The 22388-nt window shown below is 41.4% G+C and overlaps 1 protein-coding gene across 4 annotated transcripts in view; it reads right to left on the bottom strand.

Annotated features, from left to right (window-relative positions):
* AKAP13 (A-kinase anchoring protein 13) overlaps positions 1-22388 on the bottom strand; it is a 323293-nt gene that overhangs the window by 217877 nt on the left and 83028 nt on the right. For all 4 annotated transcript variants that reach the window (XM_072737237.1, XM_072737235.1, XM_072737236.1 and 1 more), the window contains exon 2: positions 16646-16689. In XM_072737237.1, the coding sequence (XP_072593338.1) occupies positions 16646-16678 (33 nt within the window). In that variant the 5' untranslated portion in view covers positions 16679-16689. The remainder of the gene's footprint in view (positions 1-16645; positions 16690-22388) is intronic.

The raw sequence follows: 22388 nt of genomic DNA, 5'->3' as shown, positions 1-22388 counted from the left end.
GAGAAAAGGCACTTAAGATGCATATCACCTGTCCAGCAATCAATCAAAAAATTAGTGTACCTTTCAGGAAAATGTAACTTCTACATCCCTGCTGCTATAAATATATTCCTAGTGTTCTATCTGGTGGAGCTATTTATGGATTTCTCAATTACAGTTTCAGTGGGCTGACTTTAATAAATCTAATAGCCTCACATCTCAGATGGCACAGCAAATTCCAAAGACAGCAATTAAAATCTTTAGTCTTATAATGAATGGACTAGAACTTCAAAATATAAACCTTGCTATCCCAGTTCCCCAACTGTTAAATAGGAAAACACTTTCTTCTAATCCATAGGTTTCTCAGGCCAACAAAATGAGGTTAGTATGGAAAGAGGTAAACACAAGAGAGTTCCAAGTAAACAGTCTATAGACAACACAGAAGGATCAAACAATGTGGGCTGCAATTCAATTTTTCACCAAGAGTCAGTACCAAATGCACTGTGAACTTATAATGTGCAAGGAAGAAGTGACAGAAGCAGAAGTTAAAATGAAAGCAAAACAAAACAAAAACCAAAACAAAATGACCAATTTAAATAGAATCTCTGCCCTCAAGATGCACACAGAAAAGGAGATAAGGCATGTAAACAAAAGCCCATTCATGAAGTGTTTGAGGTGTTTTTTTAAAAAGTCTGTATGGAGTAGCTGGGGCACGGAGGCAGGAGTGACAGATTCCACAGGAAGTGGAAGGTTCAGGAAGGGCTCAACAGAGACAAGTGACAGAAGATGAATCCTCTCTTGTGTGTGTGTGTGTGTGTGTGTGTGTGTGTGTGTGTATGTGTTGGGGGTGGTGGAGGGGGTTTATTACTGCATTTCATCAGAGAGAAAGAGATACGAACACTGTTTTTGCACAGCTGGACGCTAGCACAGAGTGGGAAGTGGTTTACCTGAAGCATCATCAAGTCAGCATGGCCTGGGAGTTTTAAACTCCCAAAGGCTGACTTCAAAATAGTTTTTATTTTTGCTGCCAAAAATCAGGTGTGGAAGATGCCTGTCTACACCTCATTCCAAGACCCAGGCATTACCAATTCCATTAGCATGATGACCTGCTTTGCTAACTAGCTACACCAAGCAGATCTGGCTTTCATTACTCACAACCACACAAGGAAGTACTCACAAGAAATCCAAAGGATATAAAAATGTCAAAAACAAGGGGGAACATTAATTTCCATACCTGAAAATCACTACTGCCTCTGCTAAAAGGTAACCAGATTGTGCTCAGTGTTACACACCTTGGTATTTTTCTGAGTCAATAATGTAGCAATAATCTATTTAGGAATCTACCACAGATCCGTCCTTTTGAAATATGTGTCATTTCCCATGTACCTGCATGGTCAACAGCTGGTGAGGGGTGAGCCATGTGGAAAGCTGGTGAGGGGTGAGCCATGTGGAAAGCCCTAAATCTACCCAAACAGCCTCAATTCGTAAGAAAGGGGCATCTGAAACTATCCTGTTTATTTGGTTCATGCTTACACTCTTGGGGTGGATGAGCATAATCTGAAGGGCTTATTAAAAAAAACAGTGTGTGTGTGGGGGGGCATCCCCATACATTCTGATCTGGTTAGGTATGGGGCAGGACCTGAAAATTTTCATTTCTAACGAATCCCTAGTGATGCTCATGCCACTAGCTAGGGACCACACTCTGAAAACCAGTGCTCTAGAACAGTCCAGTTGGAAGTCAGTCTACATCACCCCACATACTAATTATTGCCGTAAACAATTTGGATAGGCTCCATGTCTTAAATTTGACAGAAAGATGACAAGTAGAATTCAGTGCTAAAGACATCCACTAAATGTAAAAGGTGAGAGAAGTACCAAGGCTTCAAGAAACGAGGCCAAGAGAAGGAGTATCAATTTGAGGAACTGAGAGTGAAACCATCCTTACTTGTATGTAACAGATAAAGGAGTAAGATTTTGTTTGTTTGTTTTTTTAAAGAATATTCATTTATTTATAATTATTGCTAAGTAAACTTCTCTTTTAAACGGGAACATAAAAACACAGTAGGGCTTTGCACAAGTGGAATTTCTAAACAGTTGGTTTGTATACACGTCAAAATAAGTTAGAATGGAATTCGTCCAGGAGTTTCTAAGTCACCCAAGAGGCTGCACGCCTCTCTTGAAAGGTCGGGGAGGGGTGAGGACAGGAGCCTTGCCGAGACCACCCCCCAGCTCAAACTGTGAGTTGTGCTGCTTCCTTCTCTTAGCTTTGCCCGGGTCCAAGGCACAGGGCAGGGGGGCGTTCAAGTATCGAATCTCGCAGAAGGCCAGTGCTGATGGCAGGGCTGGGGGAGGAAGGGGGAGCCCCACCCTGGGGGCCAGACCTTCTCCCTTAGGTTTCCAAGACCAAGGCCACTGCACTGGCAGGAAAGAGGAGGAGGAGTAAGATTTTGAGTTTGAATCCCTGCTTCACTTCTTCCTAGCTAGTTCTTTCATCCATCATATGGGCCTCACAAGGATGAGGAGATAACGTAGATCACCTTAATGGAAGGTCCTCAGTAAACAGTTCCACCTTCAATTTCTACCCACACCAGGGAGAGCACTGTCAGCACAAGTGTATTATATGCTAAAGATGCAAGAGGAAGCCACACAAAGTAGAACATTTACTTGCTTTCATCAAAATAGAGATGGGTCTCTTTAATATTTTCTTAGATTGACTTATTTATTTGAGGTGGGACAGGGGATGAGGGGGAGAGGGGAAGAGAGAGAATCTCAAGCAGAATCCCTGCTGAGTGTGGAGCCTGACGCAGGGCTCGATCTCACAACCCTGAGATCATGACCTGAGCTGAAATCAAAAGTCCAATGCTTAACCGACTGAGCCATCCAGGTGCCTCAGGATGGGTCTCTTTACAAACTACCTCTATTTAAAGTTTCTATCCATCACCTGTGACATGGGTTTGCATCGCCTTGTTTTATCCTCACTCCCATCCTCTGGTTGTTGCACAGATATGTTCTCACTCAGGCTTCCAAGGCAGCTCCTGCCGAATGTGCCTCACTCTCTGGTGCTGTGCCATTTTTGGCCTCTCACACTGACCTCCTCAATGGTCATAACTGTGGCTCCTCTGAGACTTTCTGTCATTCTATCAGACCAAACCTGTAGGTTCTTCCTTCAGAACAGCTTAACCAGCTTCACATTCCATTTGGTGTGCTACAACGATAAAGCGATAGGCCTACCACTTGACAGCACCTCACCATCTTCCTGTCCCCCATCTCCAACCTTTCTCTTGACTTGTGTTCTTTGGGCCCTGCTGGCATCATGCTGTGTGCCTGGCCAGACGATCTCCAGCTGCTCTCCACCCTGTTATGTAAAATCCCACATTCCCTATACCAGGGCTGGCCAACAGAATTTTCTGCAGTGATAGCCATGTGTGACAACTGAGCACTCTGCAGTGGAGGAACTGAATTTTTAATTTTATTTCACTTATATTAACTTAAATAGCTACATGCGGCTGGTGGCTACTGTAATGAACAGAGCAGCTCTACAGAAAATCATCTCCAGGTATCCTCCCATGTGAACTGTCCTCCCCAGTCAAGCCAGATGCCTCACCATCCGACAACACCATGTCCATGCCTTCCATCAAACATTGTATTTCCCAGGTTGCCTGGGTGGCTCAGTCAGTTAAGCATCTGCCTTCAGCTCAGATCATGATCCCAGGGTCCTGGTTTCAAGTCTCACACTGCCAGCTTCTCCCTTTTCTCTCTGCCACTTCTCCTGCTTGTGCTCTCTTGCTCTCTCTCAAATAAATACGTGAAATCTTTAAAAAAGAAAAAAAAAACACTATTTCCTTCTCTCTGTTCTTCCCTCTCTCCACAGCATGCCTACCCAGGCTCAGAGAGCCCCCATCTTCCCTAGAGGCTTCTCAACTATTTCTGCTAATATCTCACTCTTTCTGCTATGAACCCTCATGCCTACAGAACTCATCTAACACCTGGATAGGTAGCGCTTATGTGGTCATGCTCATGCACTGGAGCCCCTGTGAAAGAACCTATCCCTCTGAGACTAGACCCTCTATTTCCTTAACAGGTGATTCACAAATACTTTTTGAATGAATTAAAAGTACAGAGCCTTACATTTTGGTCTTCTTTGGACACAATACCTTTCTTCCCTAGAACCACATGGAAATTTCTACTCCAAACCCTGCCCCTCTCTACCCAGCAAACATTCAGATGCTTGGGAAACACCAAGTGATTTTAAAGTCATCCTGCAGACAGGCCCTGAAAAGCCCTGCCCTTTGTATATATCTGCATCCACTCTGCAACTGCCAAAGGAAAATTTAAAAATGCTACTCACAAATGCAGGACCGAGTGACTTCTTTTTTTTTTTTTTTTTAATTTTTTTATTTATTTATGATAGTCACAGAGAGAGAGAGAGAGGCAGAGACACAGGCAGAGGGAGAAGCAGACTCCATGCACCGGGAGCCCGATGTGGGATTCGATCCCGGGTCTCCAGGATCGCGCCCTGGGCCAAAGGCAGGCGCCGAACCGCTGCGCCACCCAGGGATCCCAAGGACCTAGTGACTTCTAATCAAGTTTCTGGAGACTGATGAAAAAGCCCAACAGAAGGAAACTAAAGTTCTTACTCTATAAAACCATCAGAAGCTAGACTGAGGAACACTTGATTTCCTTATTTCTTCTGGCACTGGTGACAAAGTGTTGTTATATAATTACAGACCTCAGATCTGGCTGGAAAAGGCCACCAGTCTAGAAAATGTTGGAGTAGACCCATCAGATATGTATTGTTAAGGCAAAAGCAGGTAATTCATTTAAGAGATCAGAAAGCTGATAAAACTCTCTTTGTAGGAGCAAAATGGAACCTAACAGCCAAGTAGAGGGCAAAGCCAGGTTATTTCAACTCCTGCTCTGGAAACACACTTCCCAGGAAGAACTGATAAAATGTGGCCATTACCACATAGGCCCTCTTCTCCTACAAGGAGCCACCTGAGAATGCTGAGCTGAAGCAACCTAAATTCTGTGGCCCTTCAAAATTGTGATTATTTATGCAAACTACACTTATTCAAGAATAAATTGCTATAATTGATAAAAATTCTAAAACCTCTTCGTTCTGAGCACATCCCCTTGCTGTGCAACCCCACCTTCTGGAATTGTTTGGGCTCTGAGAGCTGTTCTCATCAGCACACAGAGAGAACACTAATCCATGGCACAGAGTCCAAGTCTTCACAAAAGCTGGAAACTGAAGTCCAGGGTCAAAAAGAATCCAATGTGGTGGCAGAAAATCACTCCGATAAGATTTTCTCAAGATCTAAATATGAGTCAAATGAAATGCTCTTTTGATCTCCCCTAGTTAAATGGGCTTTGGAGTCATTTGCAGGATTTGAACTCTTCATCCACCACAGCTGTGCATCCTTAGACAAGTTAGTCACTCCTTTGATCCTCACTACCCTGGCTCTACAGCAAAAATATTACCCAAACCTTAACATGTGTCTTGTGACAAACAACATCATTATAAGAAATGGCCCCTGTCCTAACAGAAATAATTCTAATCATTACATATTGTTTTATTTGGTACGTTTTCAGTGAAAAGACGCATTCAGTGCAAAGATATTCCAACAATGCTCCTCTATCCTCAGAATGCTTCTGCCTCCTCCCAGAAGCAGTAATATGCAAAACCAATGAGTATTCAAGAAAAAGGAGAAAGCAAGGAGGACATAATAAGCCAGATCTGTTGGGGTTCTGGAAATTCATTTTGTAATTGGAATGGCTCTTCCCCTCGAAAATCTAATAAATGTGGATTTTATCCCAAACATATGGCAGGTAGTGGTAATCAGCCCACATCTAGTCTCAGAGCATGCCTTGGAACACAATTTACATCACACATCTGAGTACCTCTCTGGTTTTAAAAAGTATTTCATTTATAGAGGGAAAATGCCTTTTGGCTTTCCTAAGGGAGACCTAGAGAGGTATGTTCAAGACCACAGAAAAATGAATTTATAGTTAAAGGATCTGATAAATGTACCCCAAGTTGTCCCCTTTTTTGTGTTCTTATGGTCATTTCAGTCAGCAAATTATCACCCATATAAAGCTTCTCGGTTTCTGTTGGCCACAGCCATCCATTCTGGAGCATCATTAACCATGAAGTGTTAATGATGTGCCCATCATTCCTGTGCCCACTGGAACACTTTTGAAACTGGTCAAGAAAAGTATTCTAATAAAAACAAGTACCAAAGAGCTGCAGGAGATGTACTTTAGGAGACAAATGCCTTCCTGTTCCAGGGCCTTGGCTTTCCTCTCACTGGTCTGGGGCTAAGAAGTCACCCATCCTCCTCTTGGAAGAGGAAGCTCTAAATACAACATACCCAATCAAGTAACTCATTGGGATGGTTATTACTGACTTCCCTCTATCAAAAGGTATAATACACATTTTATTTTGACTAATTTCGTCCACTTAAGGGAGATTTCAAGTAGTAACTATCAAACTCTTCTCCAGTGTGTCTAACAGTACATAAAGGCATTCTAACCCTTATGGGTTCACCCCAAAAGAGGACCACAATGCTATCCTTTCAAATACTCCTCTCTTCCTTCCAGGCTTCCCATTGGTACCTTTATTTTTTTCCTCTTACTAAGCCCACTTACACCAAGTCTTGTACTTTGACTTCTCTATGCAGCTACTCTGAATCTTAAGTTCAAACCAACTAGTGACCTGACCTGCCTGGAGCACACAGGCTAGACTCAATTATTTATAATTTCTGCTACCTGATCACATCTGTTGCAACCCCCATGAAACTTTAGGCAAACTCCTCAATCTCTGTAGCTCAGTTTCTTCACTCTTCCAGATGACTTGGGCTCAATCACCCCTAAAATACAATGATTCCTAGAACTCATCAAATGTTTCCCCACCCTGACACAAAGTTCACTCCCTCTCATAGAGCTGACTATATGGGACACTTGCTGGGGTTGGTTCATCACCACAAAAGTAAGGTGCTAAGAGAGAAAGGAAGCAACTTTCCCTGGCACCGAAAGTATGGATTCATCCAGGTCTCCTTATTCTTGACATTTGACACCCACTGTCTCCTTGTACCCTGTAGAACTTAAGGCCTGGCCTCATCAGATCTCTTCCAGAACAAGCCTGGGGCCTGAGATAAGAGGCATCCAAAGCCCTTTCCTCCTCCTCCCTCGGAAATTTAAAAATCCTGCTTCCTTTTCAGCTGTTAGTCTGAGGGAGGATATGTTTACTGCTGCTAACATCCAGTTGACTTGGTTGCTAGGTCCCATAGTGCTTAGTGTGGGGGTGGTAGTAGGGCCTATTTTGTTTGTTTTATAAATATCTACCTTTGCTTCATGTGCCTGACTTTTTCTTTTATCATTGGACAGCATCCCTCAATCCCTTACCCCTTCTGGTAAAAGCCTACGCTTTTATCTTGACAGTGAGAAGGGCTCTGGAGCTAAAGGGTACGTGTACCATGTTTGTAAAAAATATATATATTAGCAGTCACATGGTTTGCTGTATGCAGTCTGCTGTAAACAAGTGGCTCAGACCATAAGTCCCCTAAGGATTAGAGATGATAATTCAGGACTCAAGAGATATAGGCACTAGTTCTAGTATGGCTTCTCAATGTGCTAAATGACTAAGTAAGTAAATCTCAAAGAATGCATCTATAGAATAACACTCTATCAGACATTCTATATTTACATAGGCTTTGTAGCAATGGCTGTACAGATTTCCTCACAATTGTAAAGGAAGTCACATATGTACAATAAAGCACATTTATTTCCTTGTTTACAACACCTTCAATCACAAAAACGGCATCACTAAGTAATCAGGGACCTCACAAGTAAATTAAAAATAAAAAACTTGGAAAACAGTGAGCAACTTTAAGACTGTTGCTGTACCCAAACGAAGCAGATTTTATTAAAATTTTAGTAGTTTTATCTATATTGAATTTCATTCACTTGCTCAACAAATGTTCACTGAGTGCCTACTATGTTCCATGTGAAATGTGCTTGGAACAGCTTAGACGAGAACTACATTTATTTGAAAACCCTGTGTGTATCCACAAGTGCAGAGACAATGCTCTGTTCAAACCTCAAGCAATTAATTATAGTGAGCTCTCTGTTAACATGAGCCCTTCCATCTACATTCAAAGGTACACCTTACAGAAAACAAGGGTGCTCATTTTAGGAAAATCCAATATGCAGAAAGTACTTCCAAGCCAATAACAGCATTAGAGGGGAGAAGTGAAGAATTACACTGTCTCTAAAAAATGTCTAATTCCTTCAGAACAGATAAATTAAACTAAGCCAATTTAACACCACTCCAACCAAGGGATCAAAGTTAACATCTCCAATAATCCAACAAGAATGTGTCAGGTGTCCTCTTAACATGGTATGCCAGGAAGGGCATCTTTTAAAAAGTAGTATTCCAGCTAAAATATGGAGAAAAACAACATATAAACTCCAACTGCTACATAAAACAACTGACCTATACTCTTCCAAAACGTCAATATCATGAAAGACAGGCACAAGAGCTGTTCCTGATTAAGAGACTAAGGAGATATAAATAAATACAATGTGTAATCCTGGATTAGATCCTAAACTGGGAGGGGAGCGGAAGGGAGGGGCGAGGAGAAGGATGCTATAAAGGACATTATTGGGATAACTGGAGAAATTTGGATATGGACTTACGTTACATAAGGGTATTATTATATCAATGTTGTAACTCCTGTTTTTGCTAATTGCACTGTAGTTATGAAAGAGAATGTCCTAGTTCTTAGGAAATATATGCTGAAATAGTTAGGGAGAGAATAGGGTAGAATGTCTACAACTTTCAAACAATTCAAAAATATGTAATAGGTAAATGTGATTAAATGCTGTTAGTAAGAAAGGGGTAGAAATGAAGTGGTATTCTTCTAACCTCCCTATAAATCTGAACTTACATAAAACATTTAAAATATTTAGGGGATCCCTGGGTGGCTCAGTGGTTTAGCGCCTGCCTTCAGCCCAGGGCATGATCCTGGAGTCCTGGGATCAAGTGCCACATCAGGTTCCCTGCATGGAGCCTGCTTCTCCCTCTGCCTGTGTCTCTGCGTGCACACGAGTGTGGGTGTGTGTGTGTGGGGGGGGGGGGGCGGTGAATAAATAAATAAAATCTTTTTAAAAAAAATTTAAAACCACAAGAAATGGAAGATGAATGTTGGGTTACTTATTCAAAAAGGGAGGGGGGGGCTTTACCTGTACAAGTCTCTAGCATATTAACTGCTGTGATATTTGTGTTTTATGGAAAACTGTGTGAGACAGCTTGGTCTACAGAAGAAAGAAAATGGGTCTGAGAACCACGATTTCTGGGTAAAGCCCTACCATTTGCATTTAACTAGATGAGCCATCTTGAGCTGTTCCCTTAGTATGATGAGGGTCACAATGTGGCTTCTTCACCCTCACCTGGTTGCTGGGACAATCAAAGGGCATAACACACGCAAAAGTGCTTTTGTAAACTAGAAGGACTATACTAATAGGGACTCGTTTTTAAGAAGCTATTATCCAGAAAAGTTATATAGGTGTATGCAAATGAGTGTCACACCAGCAGGGGAAGTATTCACAGAAAACCACAAAGTGAAAGGACTACTCTTAAATCATATCACACATCCTTTAAGTTCATAAACGGACTGACAGTAACAAGTAATTTGGAAAAGTTTTTCTCCCAAGAAGCAATTCAGTCATAAAAGAGTATTATTAAAAATGAGCACTTTTTTTTTTATTACACTCTAAAGTGAGAGCCAAATCTGCTAAAGAAAATGTTCTTCAACTCAAAAAATATCCAATTTACATTTAAAATACGGATCTTAAAAGATAACCACAACGTGCCCAAACTCTGTTTCCAAAATACTGTGTTTAAACTGCCTAAGAAGTGGGTCTGCTCAGGGCCAACATCTCTACATTAGGACAAATCCCCAATCCCTAAGAGGTCTGACTTGACCCCAAGCCATGGGAGCTGCTACAGTCTTCAGTGCACCTGACTCAGAGATGAGCGCTGTGCTGGGAATCAGGCATGAAGAAAGACAGACCCAGGGAGGTGGCCCATGGTCCGTGAAATCCTCCATCAGGCTTTTCCGCTCACCTCCTCCCTCAGTCACTGACCTCTTCCGTAAGGAAAGACGGTGCCCACACTCACATTGTTCTGAGCCTCAGCCACTGTTTTTTCTGTTCCTCAAATCTATCAAGCCAGGTCTCTTCACTTTAGATCCTGTACACCTGTTGTACACCTATTCCCCTGAGCTAGAATAGAACACCATGTCAACATCTTTGCATGGCTGGCTCCTTTTGTCATTCAGGTCCCAGATTAAAGATTTATATTATTGTATTTTATTTTAGAGGGGGAGGGGCAGAAGGAGAGTGAGAATCTCCAGTAGACTCCTCACTGAGTGTGGAGCCCTACACAGGGCTAGATCTCACAATCCTGAGATTGTGACCTGAGCCAAAACCAAGAGTCAGATGCTTAACCACTGAAACCCCAGGCGCCCCCACATCTCAGCTTAAATGGCACACCTTCCCTGATCATGCAACCTAAAACAGTCCTGAGTCTGGTACCATCACATCATGTTATATTCATTTTTGTAAAGTTTTTCCTCCTGATGTGTTTTTCCGCTTATGAGTTGTCTGCCTTCTCCTCACATTAATACAAATACCTTGAGAGCAGAGCCCCTTGTGTTTCGTTTATAGCAAAATCTCAGCATCCAGAACAGAGCTTGGAGCAAAGCAGGCACCTGAATGAAAGAATGAATTCCCAGTTCCATGCCCATTCCTCCAGCAGTCAACAAGATACCCTTCAACATCCCTGGAGAACAAGCTCAGCGCTTCTTTTCCATATCTGGCAATTGCATCAGCTGTCACTCGCACTCAAATTCTCAATCAACTGTCCTACTTTTCTTTCATTCCTCCCCCTATTGTTTGGTCTTGCTGCTTTTTCAAAAATACTTCTTGCATTTGACACAGCCTCTCCATGTCTACTCCCACTAAACTCTCTAGGCCCTTGTCACCTAGACAGACACTTCTCAACTTGTCTAAGTCTGTAACCCTTCAATTCTCAACAATTCATCTGGCGATATCAGTGCCTCCATGGAGCCTCAGAGGCCCTAGTGGGAACACAGGGCTGACAAGACACGAAAACCCAGGCACAGCCACATTACGTGCCTGGGCTCTCAAATTCCAGGCCACTGTCCCCAATACCATTGTGCGCAAGTCATTAAAAGAATTCATTAAAATGGCCCCATGCAAACATTCAATGGTACTGCCTGCCACCTGCACAGTTTGGAAACCTTCCTACGTTTTTAATTATTGTAACTTCTTCTGGATACATCTTTATTCAAAGACTAAGTAAAATATTTGTAATCCAGCTAGTTTTTCCTTTCTTACAGATAAAAGTTCTCAGAATCCAGTGTTTTTTCTTAGTTAGGAAGAGTTTTCTCTCTTCTGCTGATACTTAACCCCTGGCAGATCCCAAATATAAACTGAAAGAAAAACTTGAACATACTTTCTCTCCTTTCGCTTCTTCCTTCTTCCTCTGGGTGCAGAGAAGTGACCCCCTGTCCAGTAGACACGATGTAACAGTTACCTCTCTTTACCAGAATAGCAGAAATGCCCATGACCTGACTCCATTCACTGAAAACAAGATACACTGTCACTCTCCTTTTAAAAAATTGATAACAAATTACCCCTAAGTATTCTTGCAGACAGGCATACTTAAAATCTGAAGTTAAAATTTTCTTCAGTTTGGCCTGCCCAATTAGAAGAACTTCCTTTATTAAGAATATTCCTTAGAACTCATTTCTAAAGAGCCTTGCTTCCCTAACAGAATGAAGCTTTTTTATGCTTAACACACTTTACAGCAGTTTCTATGACTAAGCCCAAAAATACAGATTTAAATCGTAATTTTGTCATGGATTAGCTGTACCACCTCATCACATCATCTTCAGAACTTGTGTCCCCACTCCACAACAGAGAGGCACATAACGCCCACGGTCCTCATTAACTCTGGAGTTCTCAGATCCCATGATGGCAAAATCAGAAAACTTCTAACTGGTCTCTCTGCCTCTACTCTCCCCTAAATTATCCTTCATGCTGCCATCAATTAATTTTTCCAAACTACGACTATATTCATTTCCTATTGCTGTTACAACAAATCATCTCAAACTCAGAGGCTTAAACTGACACTAATTTCTCATCTTACAGTTCTGGAGGTCAAATGTCTGAAACAACTTTCATTGTGCTAAAATAAAGATGTCTGTAGGGGTACCCTGAGAGGCTCTAAGGAAAAACTGTTTCCTAGCTTTTTCCAGTTTCCAGAGGCTGCACTCCTTGGCTCATGGCCCCTTCCTTCCTCAAATATAGCAGTGTAGCATCTACAAATCTGACTCGTGATTCTCCTCTCTCACTTTTAAGAACCCTTGTGATTAGACTGGGCTACCTAGATAATTCAAGAGAAGCTCGCATCTCAGGACCCTTAATCAAATCTGTGAAGTCCCTTTTGCCAAGTAAGAGAAATTGTCACAGGTTCTGGAGATGAAGTCATGGACATATCTGGGAATCATATGCTGCCAGACAAGGACATCAGAAGAAAACTAGACTCTATCTTTTATATATAGACATAAAACTATATATAGCAAACCAAATCCAGCAACATATGTTTATATATGACAAAATAGGATTTATTCCAAGAATGCAAGGTTGGTTTAACATTCAAAACCAATCAACCTAATAAACTATACCAATGAAAAGAAAGGAAAAAGGGCAGCCTGGGTGGCTCACCGGTTTAGTGCCGACTTCCGCCCATGGCGTGATCCTGGAGACCCGGGATTGAGTCCTGTGTCAGGCTCCCTGCATGGAGCCTGCTTCTCCCTCTGCCTGTGTCTCTGCCTCTCTCTCCCTCTCTCTCTGTGTCTCTCATGAATAAATAAATAATCTTTAAAAAAAAATAAAAGGAAAAAAAAAACATATGATCATCTCACAGATGAAAAAAAAAAAACTTTGACAAAATCCAATGCTCTTTCATGATAAAAATATTCAAACTAGGAACAGAGGGGAACTTCTTCAACCTGATAAATGCATCTATGAAAAACTCATAGCTAACAACATCATACCTAATCCTAATGGTGAAAGACCCAGTACTCTCCCTTTAACATCAGAAACAAGGCCAGGATATCTGCTCTCATCAGTTTTACTCAACACTATGCTGGAAGTTCTACTCAGGCAATCAGGAAAGAAAAAGAAAAGGCATTCTAGATAGGAAAGCAAGAAAGCTATCTGTATTTTCGGAGGATATGATCTGTATACAGGAAAATCTAAGGGATCCATTAAAAACTATTAACCGGGGCACCTGGGTGGCTCAATTGGTTAAGTGTCTGCCTTCAGCTCAGGTCCTGATCCTGGAGTCCAGAGAGTCTGCTTCTCCCTCTCCGTCTGCCCCTCCCCTGGCTCCTTCTCTCTCACTCACTCTTTCTCAAATAAATAAAATCTTAAAAATAAATAAATAACTTTTAACCAATAAAACAAGTTCAGCAAGGCTGAGGTTGTAAGATCAATATATAAAAATCAACTGTGGGCAGCCCCGGTGGCGCAGCGGTTTAGCGCTGCCTGCAGCCCGGGGTGTGATCCTGGAGACCCTGGATCCAGTCCCACGTCAGGCTCTCTGCGTGGAGCCTGCTTCTCCCTCTGCCTTTGTCTCTGCCTCTCTCTCTCTGTCTCTCTCTCTCTCTGCATCTCTATGAATAAATAAATAGAATCTTTAAAAAAATCAACTGTATTTCTATACACTAACGAGGAACAATCTGAAAATGAAATTAAGAAAACTGTAATTTGCAATAGCATCAAGAAGAATTAAAATAAAGTACAAGGTTTGTATACACTGAAAACTGTAAATCATTGCTAAAGAAATTAAAGATGACATACTGGAAAGGAAGAGACTTAACAGTCCAGAAGTAATTCTTTATATTTATGATAAATTTTCAACAAGCGTGCCCAAGAAAATTCAATGTAGAAAGAAGTCTTCTCAACAAATGGTGCAAGGACATATGAAAAAATGAAGATGGAACCCTCCCTTAGAGCATACAAAAAAATGTATTCCAGAACCATACACTTAAATGTAAGGGCTTAAACTATAAAATTCCTAAAAGGAAACATAGGAGGTTAATTTTTTTTGTGACCCTGAGTTAGGCAAAGTCTTTTGTAGATATGATACCAAAAGGACAAGTAGTAAGAGAAGTAACAGGTAATCTGGACATCATCAAAATTAAAAACTTTTGAGCTTCAAAGGGTACCATCAACAAAATGAAATGATAATCCTTATGGTGGGCAAAAGTTTTTGCAAGCCATCTATCTGATAAGGGACTTGAATCCAGAATATATAAAGAACACTTAAAATTCAACAATAAAGAAAATTAAAAATAAGCAAGGAATCCAAATAGACATTTCTTCAAAGACATATAAATGGGCAAAAGGATCTAAAAAGATGCTCACAATCATTAGCCACTAGAGAAATGCAAAGCAAAACCACAATAAGCAGGAGCCTGAGTGGCTCAGTTGGTTAAGCATCTGCCTTTGTTTCAGGTCAGGATCCTAGGATCCTGAGATCAAGTCCCATGTCAGGCTCCCTGCTCCGCAGGGAGTCTGCTTCTCCCTCTGCCCCTCACCCCGCTTCTGCTCTCTCTCTCTCAAAGTATAAATAAAATGTTTAATAAAAAAAAACCCACAATGAGTTATCATTTCACACCCACCAGGATGGCAACAATCCAGAAGTCAGGTAACATCAAGTGTTGGTAAGAATTTGGAGACACAGACCCTCAACATTGGTGGTGAGAACATAAAACAGTGCAGCAACTGAGGAAATCGTGGCAATTCCTCAAAATGTTAAACAGAGAGTCATCATGTAAGCAGGCAATTGTACTCTTAAGTCCAATCCCAAGAAAAATGAAAATACAAAGTCTATCAAAAACTGCTGCTCATAGCGACATTATTCGTAATATCCAAAAAGTGGAAATAGGCCAAATGGCCATCAACTAATGAACAGAGAAATAAAATGTGGCACAGCCATACCACAGAGTATTACCCATCAATAAAAAGGAACAAAGTTGCTTTAACATGTACCTTAATTAAAGATGTTCCACTATGGAAAAGAAGCCAGTCACAAAAGTCCACGTGTTGTATGATTCCATTTACATGAAATTTGCAGAATAAGTAACTCCATAAAGACAGAAAGTGGGTAAGTGGTTGCCAGGGGCTGGGGAAAGGCAGGGAATGGTGAGTAATTACTAATAGGTAAGGAGTTTCTTTTCGGGATGAGAAAATCTTCTCAAGTTAGATGACAGTTATGATTACACAACTGTGAATACACTAAAAATCACTGAATCGCAGACTTTAAATGTGTGAGTTTTATGGTGTGTGAATTATATCTCAATAAGAGCTGTTTTTAAAAGTCCAAGGTGTTCAGTTCATGTGCAAACCCACTGTTGAACATAATACATTCTCTCCAAGTAGTCTGGAAAGAAATGCATAAAATGCCTTCTAAGAATGCATATATTTTCTTTATAGGTTACATTTAACATAAAAATCATCTGTGTAGAAAAGTGATTGCATGAATGTTGTATGCTAGACAGGTATAGGACTATTAGTAACATCGTATGGCTTAAAATAAAAAAGTGCATAAAACTGACAGATTTAAAATAACCCCACTGAAGGTTCCTCAGGAGCTCTCACATCTTTGTCTTCACAGCTGACCTTTGATACCCTTTATAGACTTGTCTCTCATTACTCCTCAACACAAATGCAGCTGGGCCATTTCCAGTGCCCACCCTTCCACCATGCATCAAATACCATGCTCACAGTCACTCATCCCCTCGACTATCTCTCTTAGGTCTTGAACAAATTCTGGGGACTTTTCATCCAACCAAATGCTTCTTCATCTCCAACATACTGTCCCATCAATGACATTTTCCTCACTCTCTCCAGACCACACCAATCCAATATCCACTGGCCTCTGGCAGCTCTATCTATCCACACCCCTGAGGGGACCCCTCACCATTTTTCACCACCCTCATGCAGCTAATGCACTCTCTTGGTAATTAAAAAGAAAAAAAAGAATCACCTACACTTTACCTTTTCCAGCCTTGATTCATTGACTTATCAACTTCATCTGATAGTTGCCTCACTTTCGGGAGATGATTTATCAGCTTCCACCCGAGCCCTAATGTAAACAGCACTCTCACCAATGACAGAGTGCCACCTAGTTGCAACACAGGGTAACTCCCAATGGCAGCAGGAAGATCTCCACAGCACGTTTCTGTAAATGTGCTGACAGTGAAAAGAAGCAGCCATGGCATAGGCATTGGCATAGGCATCGTTCTGCAGGACCGTGCAACTGTTTGATGTGCCGCTTGCCACCTGAAAAGTTTACCTCACACATCTTACAGCTATTCGTTGTTCCCAGCTCAGTGCCAGCCATGCAGGAGTCATTTAGCATTTGCCAAATCAAATTCAATTTCTGAAGTACACTACTCATGTAGATGGTTAAAAATTCCTGTGATAAGCACATGAGAGCATTTCTGAGTTTCCTCATAACAAATAAAAGGCAGAGATGAGTATGAAATAAGAAATCTCATGATTTACTCACATATAATGGAGCCTGCTGTGGATTAAGTTTCATGACCCAGGACACTGAAACAGAAAAGGAAGAAATAAGTGAGAATGAAATTAAAAGCTATCACCAAAAAAATATAAAAGCTGCAAATGCTCTATGTCACGTATGGCCATATGAACACAATCAGAAGTCTGAGGTTGTTGGATGCCTGGCTTTCCTTAGAGGTTAGGGAAGGCTAGAAGGTCAAGGACTGCAAAACTTCTTATAGCCTCACTTCAATCCCTTCGACTGGGGAGAAAGACTTTCTGATTGAAAAATAAACACAAAAGGCTCCACTGTCCTAGGAGAATTTTCAACAACCAACAGGGTATTAAATGCGCTTACCAAAGCAAAACCAGTGTACATTCAGTTATACTTTTACATAACTGCCCAAATTCAAAAAGTGCTGCATGGCCAGGGCCTCCTCCAGCCTCACCAGGGAGTTGAGGACAGGGGTACAGTGGGCCAGAGCACACTCTTCCTGTCTGCCCACAGAGAAGGGAGGATACCCTGCAAAGAAGGGAAGATACGGCTGGCCTCCACCATATACACGCTGTTACCCCCTCCCACCCCCGCTCAAAATTAATAGCTCGGTTCCCAACTGTTACCTTCACTAAATGAATGCTCGCAAAAATCTTAGGAAGAACTTTAGAGAAGACTCGTAGGATTGTCTAATACCCTCCTGAATATCAAAAACAGCATGCTCTCAAGGTTTAACTTGGAGATTTGACCGGAGCTTCAAGTTAAAATACCATGGTCCAGAACTGTGGACTTCAGGATGGCAGGCCCTTTTCCAAACACCCTGAATTTGAGTATAAGCTGATCTTGTCCTCGTAGGAGTCAGAGAGGCAGACCCCAAAGGACTATAATTTGATCTAAGAAAGTTTCTTACTCATAATAAGTTAAATGGATTAAATTAAGGCACACAGTAACTAACCAGTAGTATAAACAACAGTACAGAAATGTCATTCGCACATGCAAAAAATAGATAAAATCACATTCTTTGTGTTCTACCAGATTACAAAAACCTAACAGTAAATTGAAATCCAAATAGCACTAACAGCAGCTTATCAATGGCTAAATGTTTAGAATAAAGAGCAATGAATGCCTCAGCAACCATGTGTAATCTAAGTAACAGAATCCTCCCGATACTGAAATCCTCCCAGATCTGCCAGTTTGGTCAGGCTGTGGTATGTGTATGTCCAAGATCAAGGCTCACCCAAAAAGCAGTTAACACACACTTAGGGGAAAAAAACCAAAAACCAAAGCTATAATCGGGCTCCTAAACCCAGTCATCCCCCAACCACTTGCAGGCCACAGGCTTTTCAGCATGTTTTGCCAACAGCCTGGGGGCTTGGCCACATTGGCAGACCACCTCCACATCCACCCCTGTTCATTCTCTGCCCTACTCCCCGCACTGAGACACCTCCTGGCTTCTTGGCACTTTCCTTCTTGTCTTCATGGAATGATTTTGTACCCTTAGGTGCTAAAATCACCTGCAAAAATCCAGAGTGAAAACCAAACTTGAGAAACGTACCAATAACTCATTTAGTAGAAAAATAAGGGAGATCTCCAGTCCATCAAATTCAAATAGAAAGCACGGATGGAAAAGAAAAAACAAAGTGCTTGAGTACTTTTCTCAATGCATTAAATATCCATTTAATTTAAAATTAAGCTCACTGTGCTCACTAGCCTTTTAATCAGCTTTCCAGATCATGTCCAGACTTGCCTGGGACAAAGAACTAAAAGAACCTATAGGGATCCCTGGGTGGCGCAGCGGTTTGGCGCCTGTCTTTGGCCCAGGGCGCGATCCTGGAGACCCGGGATCGAATCCCACATCGGGCTCCCGGTGCATGGAGCCTGCTTCTCCCTCTGCCTGTGTCTCTGCCTCTCTCTCTCTCTCTGTGACTATCATAAATAAAATTAAAAAAAAAAAAAAGAACCTATAACTTTATAAACCAATTTGCCTTAACTAACTTCTGAAGTGTTCCCCTCAAGAAGTATCCGTGGAAACTAAAACAGGAATTAACATTTCAGTAACCCATAACAAGTGGAGAAATCTAGGGAGACGCACTAGTGACTTATTGGCCCTCTGATGTTTCTTCATCTGCCAAGAAACTTATGACAACTTAGTTTGCAAAGACCACAGACATCAACCTATTTGAGCAGCTGCCGCTGCGTTTGGATAAAAGGGCTGGTTGAACTCACATGGCTCTCAGGAAGGGCTGATGCATCTCAACTGTTTGGTATTATGAACTCGCCTAAACATATATCAAAGCCAGAACCCATACAAGTTGTTCTGATATGAGGATTAAAGAGGAATGACAAAGTGTCTGTCCTCCCACACTGGTCAAAGGGACAGGTCATTGTTATGCTGGCAACAGAGGCTGTTGAAAGAATAAAGCTGTCAGAAGTCATCAAGGCAATGACCCCAGAAGCAACAGATTGGTAAATTCAGATTGCTTCAGCTTCTTCAACACTGACACACAAGAGAAAAGACAGGCCTAATATTTACAGAACTTTATGTTCAACATTATCTTTAATCCCTGTAAAAAGACATTTTCCCCATCTCACTGGTGAAAAAAAAAATCAAGTCTTTCAATGATTAAGTTACTTATTACCAACTTTAAGAAGTAGGAGAGCCCAGAATCAAACCCCATTTGATGCCCAAATATGTGCTTTTCAGGATCTCCTGAATGACCTCAATTCACAAAATAGCTCATTTCACCTCTAGTTCAGAGAACATCAGAGACAGATGACTCCATTGCTGTTAATTGCTGTGCCTGTACAATGTACCAGGCATGGTACTGAGGCACTGAGGTCAATAGAAGGAATAGAGACAAAATTCCCAACCTTCACAGAGCTTTATCGTAGAGAGTAACACACTTAAATATGACAGTAAAATAAACGGTTTTCAGTGATAAGTTCTATGGAGGAAAATGAAAAAGAGGAACAAAATGTTTTAAACATGGTACTGAGGGAAGGCCTCTCTGAGGTGACATTTACCCCATGAAAATCTAAGAGATTAAGAAGTGTTTGACAGAAGTAACATGTGGAGAGGGTTCCAGTCCCCCAAACTGGCTCCAGCACTCAGAACAGTTTTGACATTAAGGCACCAGAAAACTTGCTACATATAGTGCCCAACTTTACACATTTAAGTGTGCTTACTTTACTTGACAACTGTGTTTTTTGAAAGGAGCCTATTGCAGGAAGGCAGTCTTTGGGTCAGAGTAAACATACAAAACAAACAAACAAATTTATTCTCTAAGCCCCAACTGAAAGTCTTTGCTTTGTCTACAGATTCTTCATCAAGCCTTCCCAAAAGGAAAGTTAAGGAACGCACTCTGTCCATTAATGATTTCATCAAGGAATTTTCAGAGAGAAAAACCCTACAATTTCGTTCTTACCCAGACACTAATGAAGGATGTTGACCAAGTCCACACTTCCCTGGGCTCCTTTCACATAACACAAGGACAACACATGACAGACATGGTGGGACACTAAAAGCTGCACACCATTTGAAAGACTATGAAATGGAAATACCAACATTCAAACACTTATGGGATCCCTGGGTGGCTCAGCGGTTTAGCGCCGCCTTTGGCCCAGGGCGTCCTGGAGTCCTGGGATCGAGTCCCACGTCGGGCTCCCTGCATGGAGCCTGCTTCTCCCTCTGCCTGTGTCTCTGCCTCTCTCTCTCTCTCTCTCTCTCTCTCTCTCTCTCTCACTCTGTGTGTGTCTCTCATAAATAAATAAATAAAATCTTTTTAAAAAATTCAAACACTGAAATGATGTGATTTCAAGTATGTTCACCAAATCTGCCACTCAGCAGGAGCCGGCTAGAATTCTGTCCAGTCATAAACCTGCAGGGTGAAGAATTAAAACAAACTCAGTAATTAAGTGTTTTCATTCTTCTCACATTTTCCATTTTATTGCAAAATGCCGAAAGAAAGCAAAAGGAATAGTTTACTGTTATACAAAAGCAACACATTCACTTTATGTCCAAGCAGGATTTCTCCACCCCGAATGCAACAGTCTCAGTGATGTCAGAGCAGTTCTCTGACAATTCTCTGGCAGCTCGCAGGGTGCTGCTGGACAAGCAGACACAGGCTACGACCTCTCCCTGCACTTCAGAACAAATGCTCACCAGCCTTTCCCTCACAGGGCACCAGGCGCACAGCATCATCAGGATCAGCGATCAGTGTGGGATATGCAGTGCTTACACAGGTTAACAGAGGGAAAAGTTCCGGAATCGTTTACAGGTCACACTATCTGTAAAGGATTCTGAAGAAACTCAGTTGCTCTAAAGGATCACAAGGAAACTCAGGCATAAAGTGGGAGGGGCTATTTGGTTGGTTTGGGGGGGGACTAACGAAGAGTAAACAATTCTACCAACCAGAGTGCCTGAACAAATGAACGCAAAACCACCAGAAGCTACCAAAAAATGACATGCCTTCATAATGACTGGTGTCCAGAGCAGAGGCTGGCAAACATTTTCTTTAAAAGGCTAGATGGTAAACATTTTAGGCTTTGCCAGGTCATAGGTTTTCTGGTGCAATAAGTAAATGAATGGGTGTTGCCATGTTCCAATAAAACTCTTTACAAAAGGAGGCAGTGGACTAGATTCAGCCAGTGTTCCCCTAGAGTGCCAACTACAGATCAAAACCTAACAAAATACTTCTTAATAAGCTAAAGAAGCAGGGTGCCCCCATGCAATCACTCTGGAGGGCTTATATATTTTCAGCTAGAAAAGATTTCTCAGTACAGCGAAGTTCTAGAGTGCTTATACAATATCCTCTAGACCAGCAATCAAATTACGTGGGCGGGCATCCCAAGTTCTCCAGTGATTAACTGTATGACCCTGAGCAAGTAAGTCAGTGAACTGTGTAACCTCAGTCTCTTTATGTGCAGTGAGAGCATAAGAATTCCTGCCTATAGCATGGTGTCAGTGGAAGAATTAAAAGAGAGAATCCAAGTGAAGTGCTTAGCAAAGTGCCAGACACAGATCTTTCCTGCAATTTCTGGGTCTCAATGGAGACTACCAAGGAAAATACTTGGAAAACCATAAGTGGTCAAGATAAAAGGCATCAGGTATCCAGAGATGCATTTATCTAAAAACACATTGGTGGGTAAATCACAATTGTAAGATATAACAAAATAACCGTAGAAAAGAATCTGGAGGAACAAAATAACAAAATGTTAAACACACATATTTCTGAAAACAGCCAATTTTCATTCTTAAGTTATCTGTTTCTTAATCCTAACTATTCAGACATTGAACAGATACTTTTGTAGTCCGAAAGAAGACATTATACAGAGCACAACTATTTCAAGTCCCCTGTCATTCAGGGTGTCACAAATGAACTGGAATTAAGTAAAAAGACATTTTTCTTAAATGTGCAAACTGAAGAAATAAATCTACAATCTTTACTAATGCTCCCTAGAGCCGATAAAAGAAAAGCAATTAGAGTAACAATGTCTGTACTCCTATGTATCTAAATATAAATCAAACTTATTTTCCAGCCATATCTGCATAGTATACTAAAAAAACATAACACATGCTCCACTCTTAATGAGATGTCCCTGAAGGGAGGGGGGGAACCAAAAGCCAAACATTACATCGGGAATTACAGGGAGACCTGCAAACTCCCTGAATCTGTTAACTTCCTGACCACATGCCATTTCCTAAGGATCAGCTGTCCAGGTCTGCTGAACTTATCACTTCAATGGACATGGTTGT

The sequence above is a fragment of the Vulpes vulpes genome, chromosome 14, assembly GCF_048418805.1.
Source record: "Vulpes vulpes isolate BD-2025 chromosome 14, VulVul3, whole genome shotgun sequence".
NCBI classification, from domain to species: Eukaryota; Metazoa; Chordata; class Mammalia; order Carnivora; family Canidae; genus Vulpes; species Vulpes vulpes.
The sequence above is the reverse complement of the archived record's forward strand: the minus strand, read 5'-3'. Positions and strand labels throughout refer to the sequence as shown.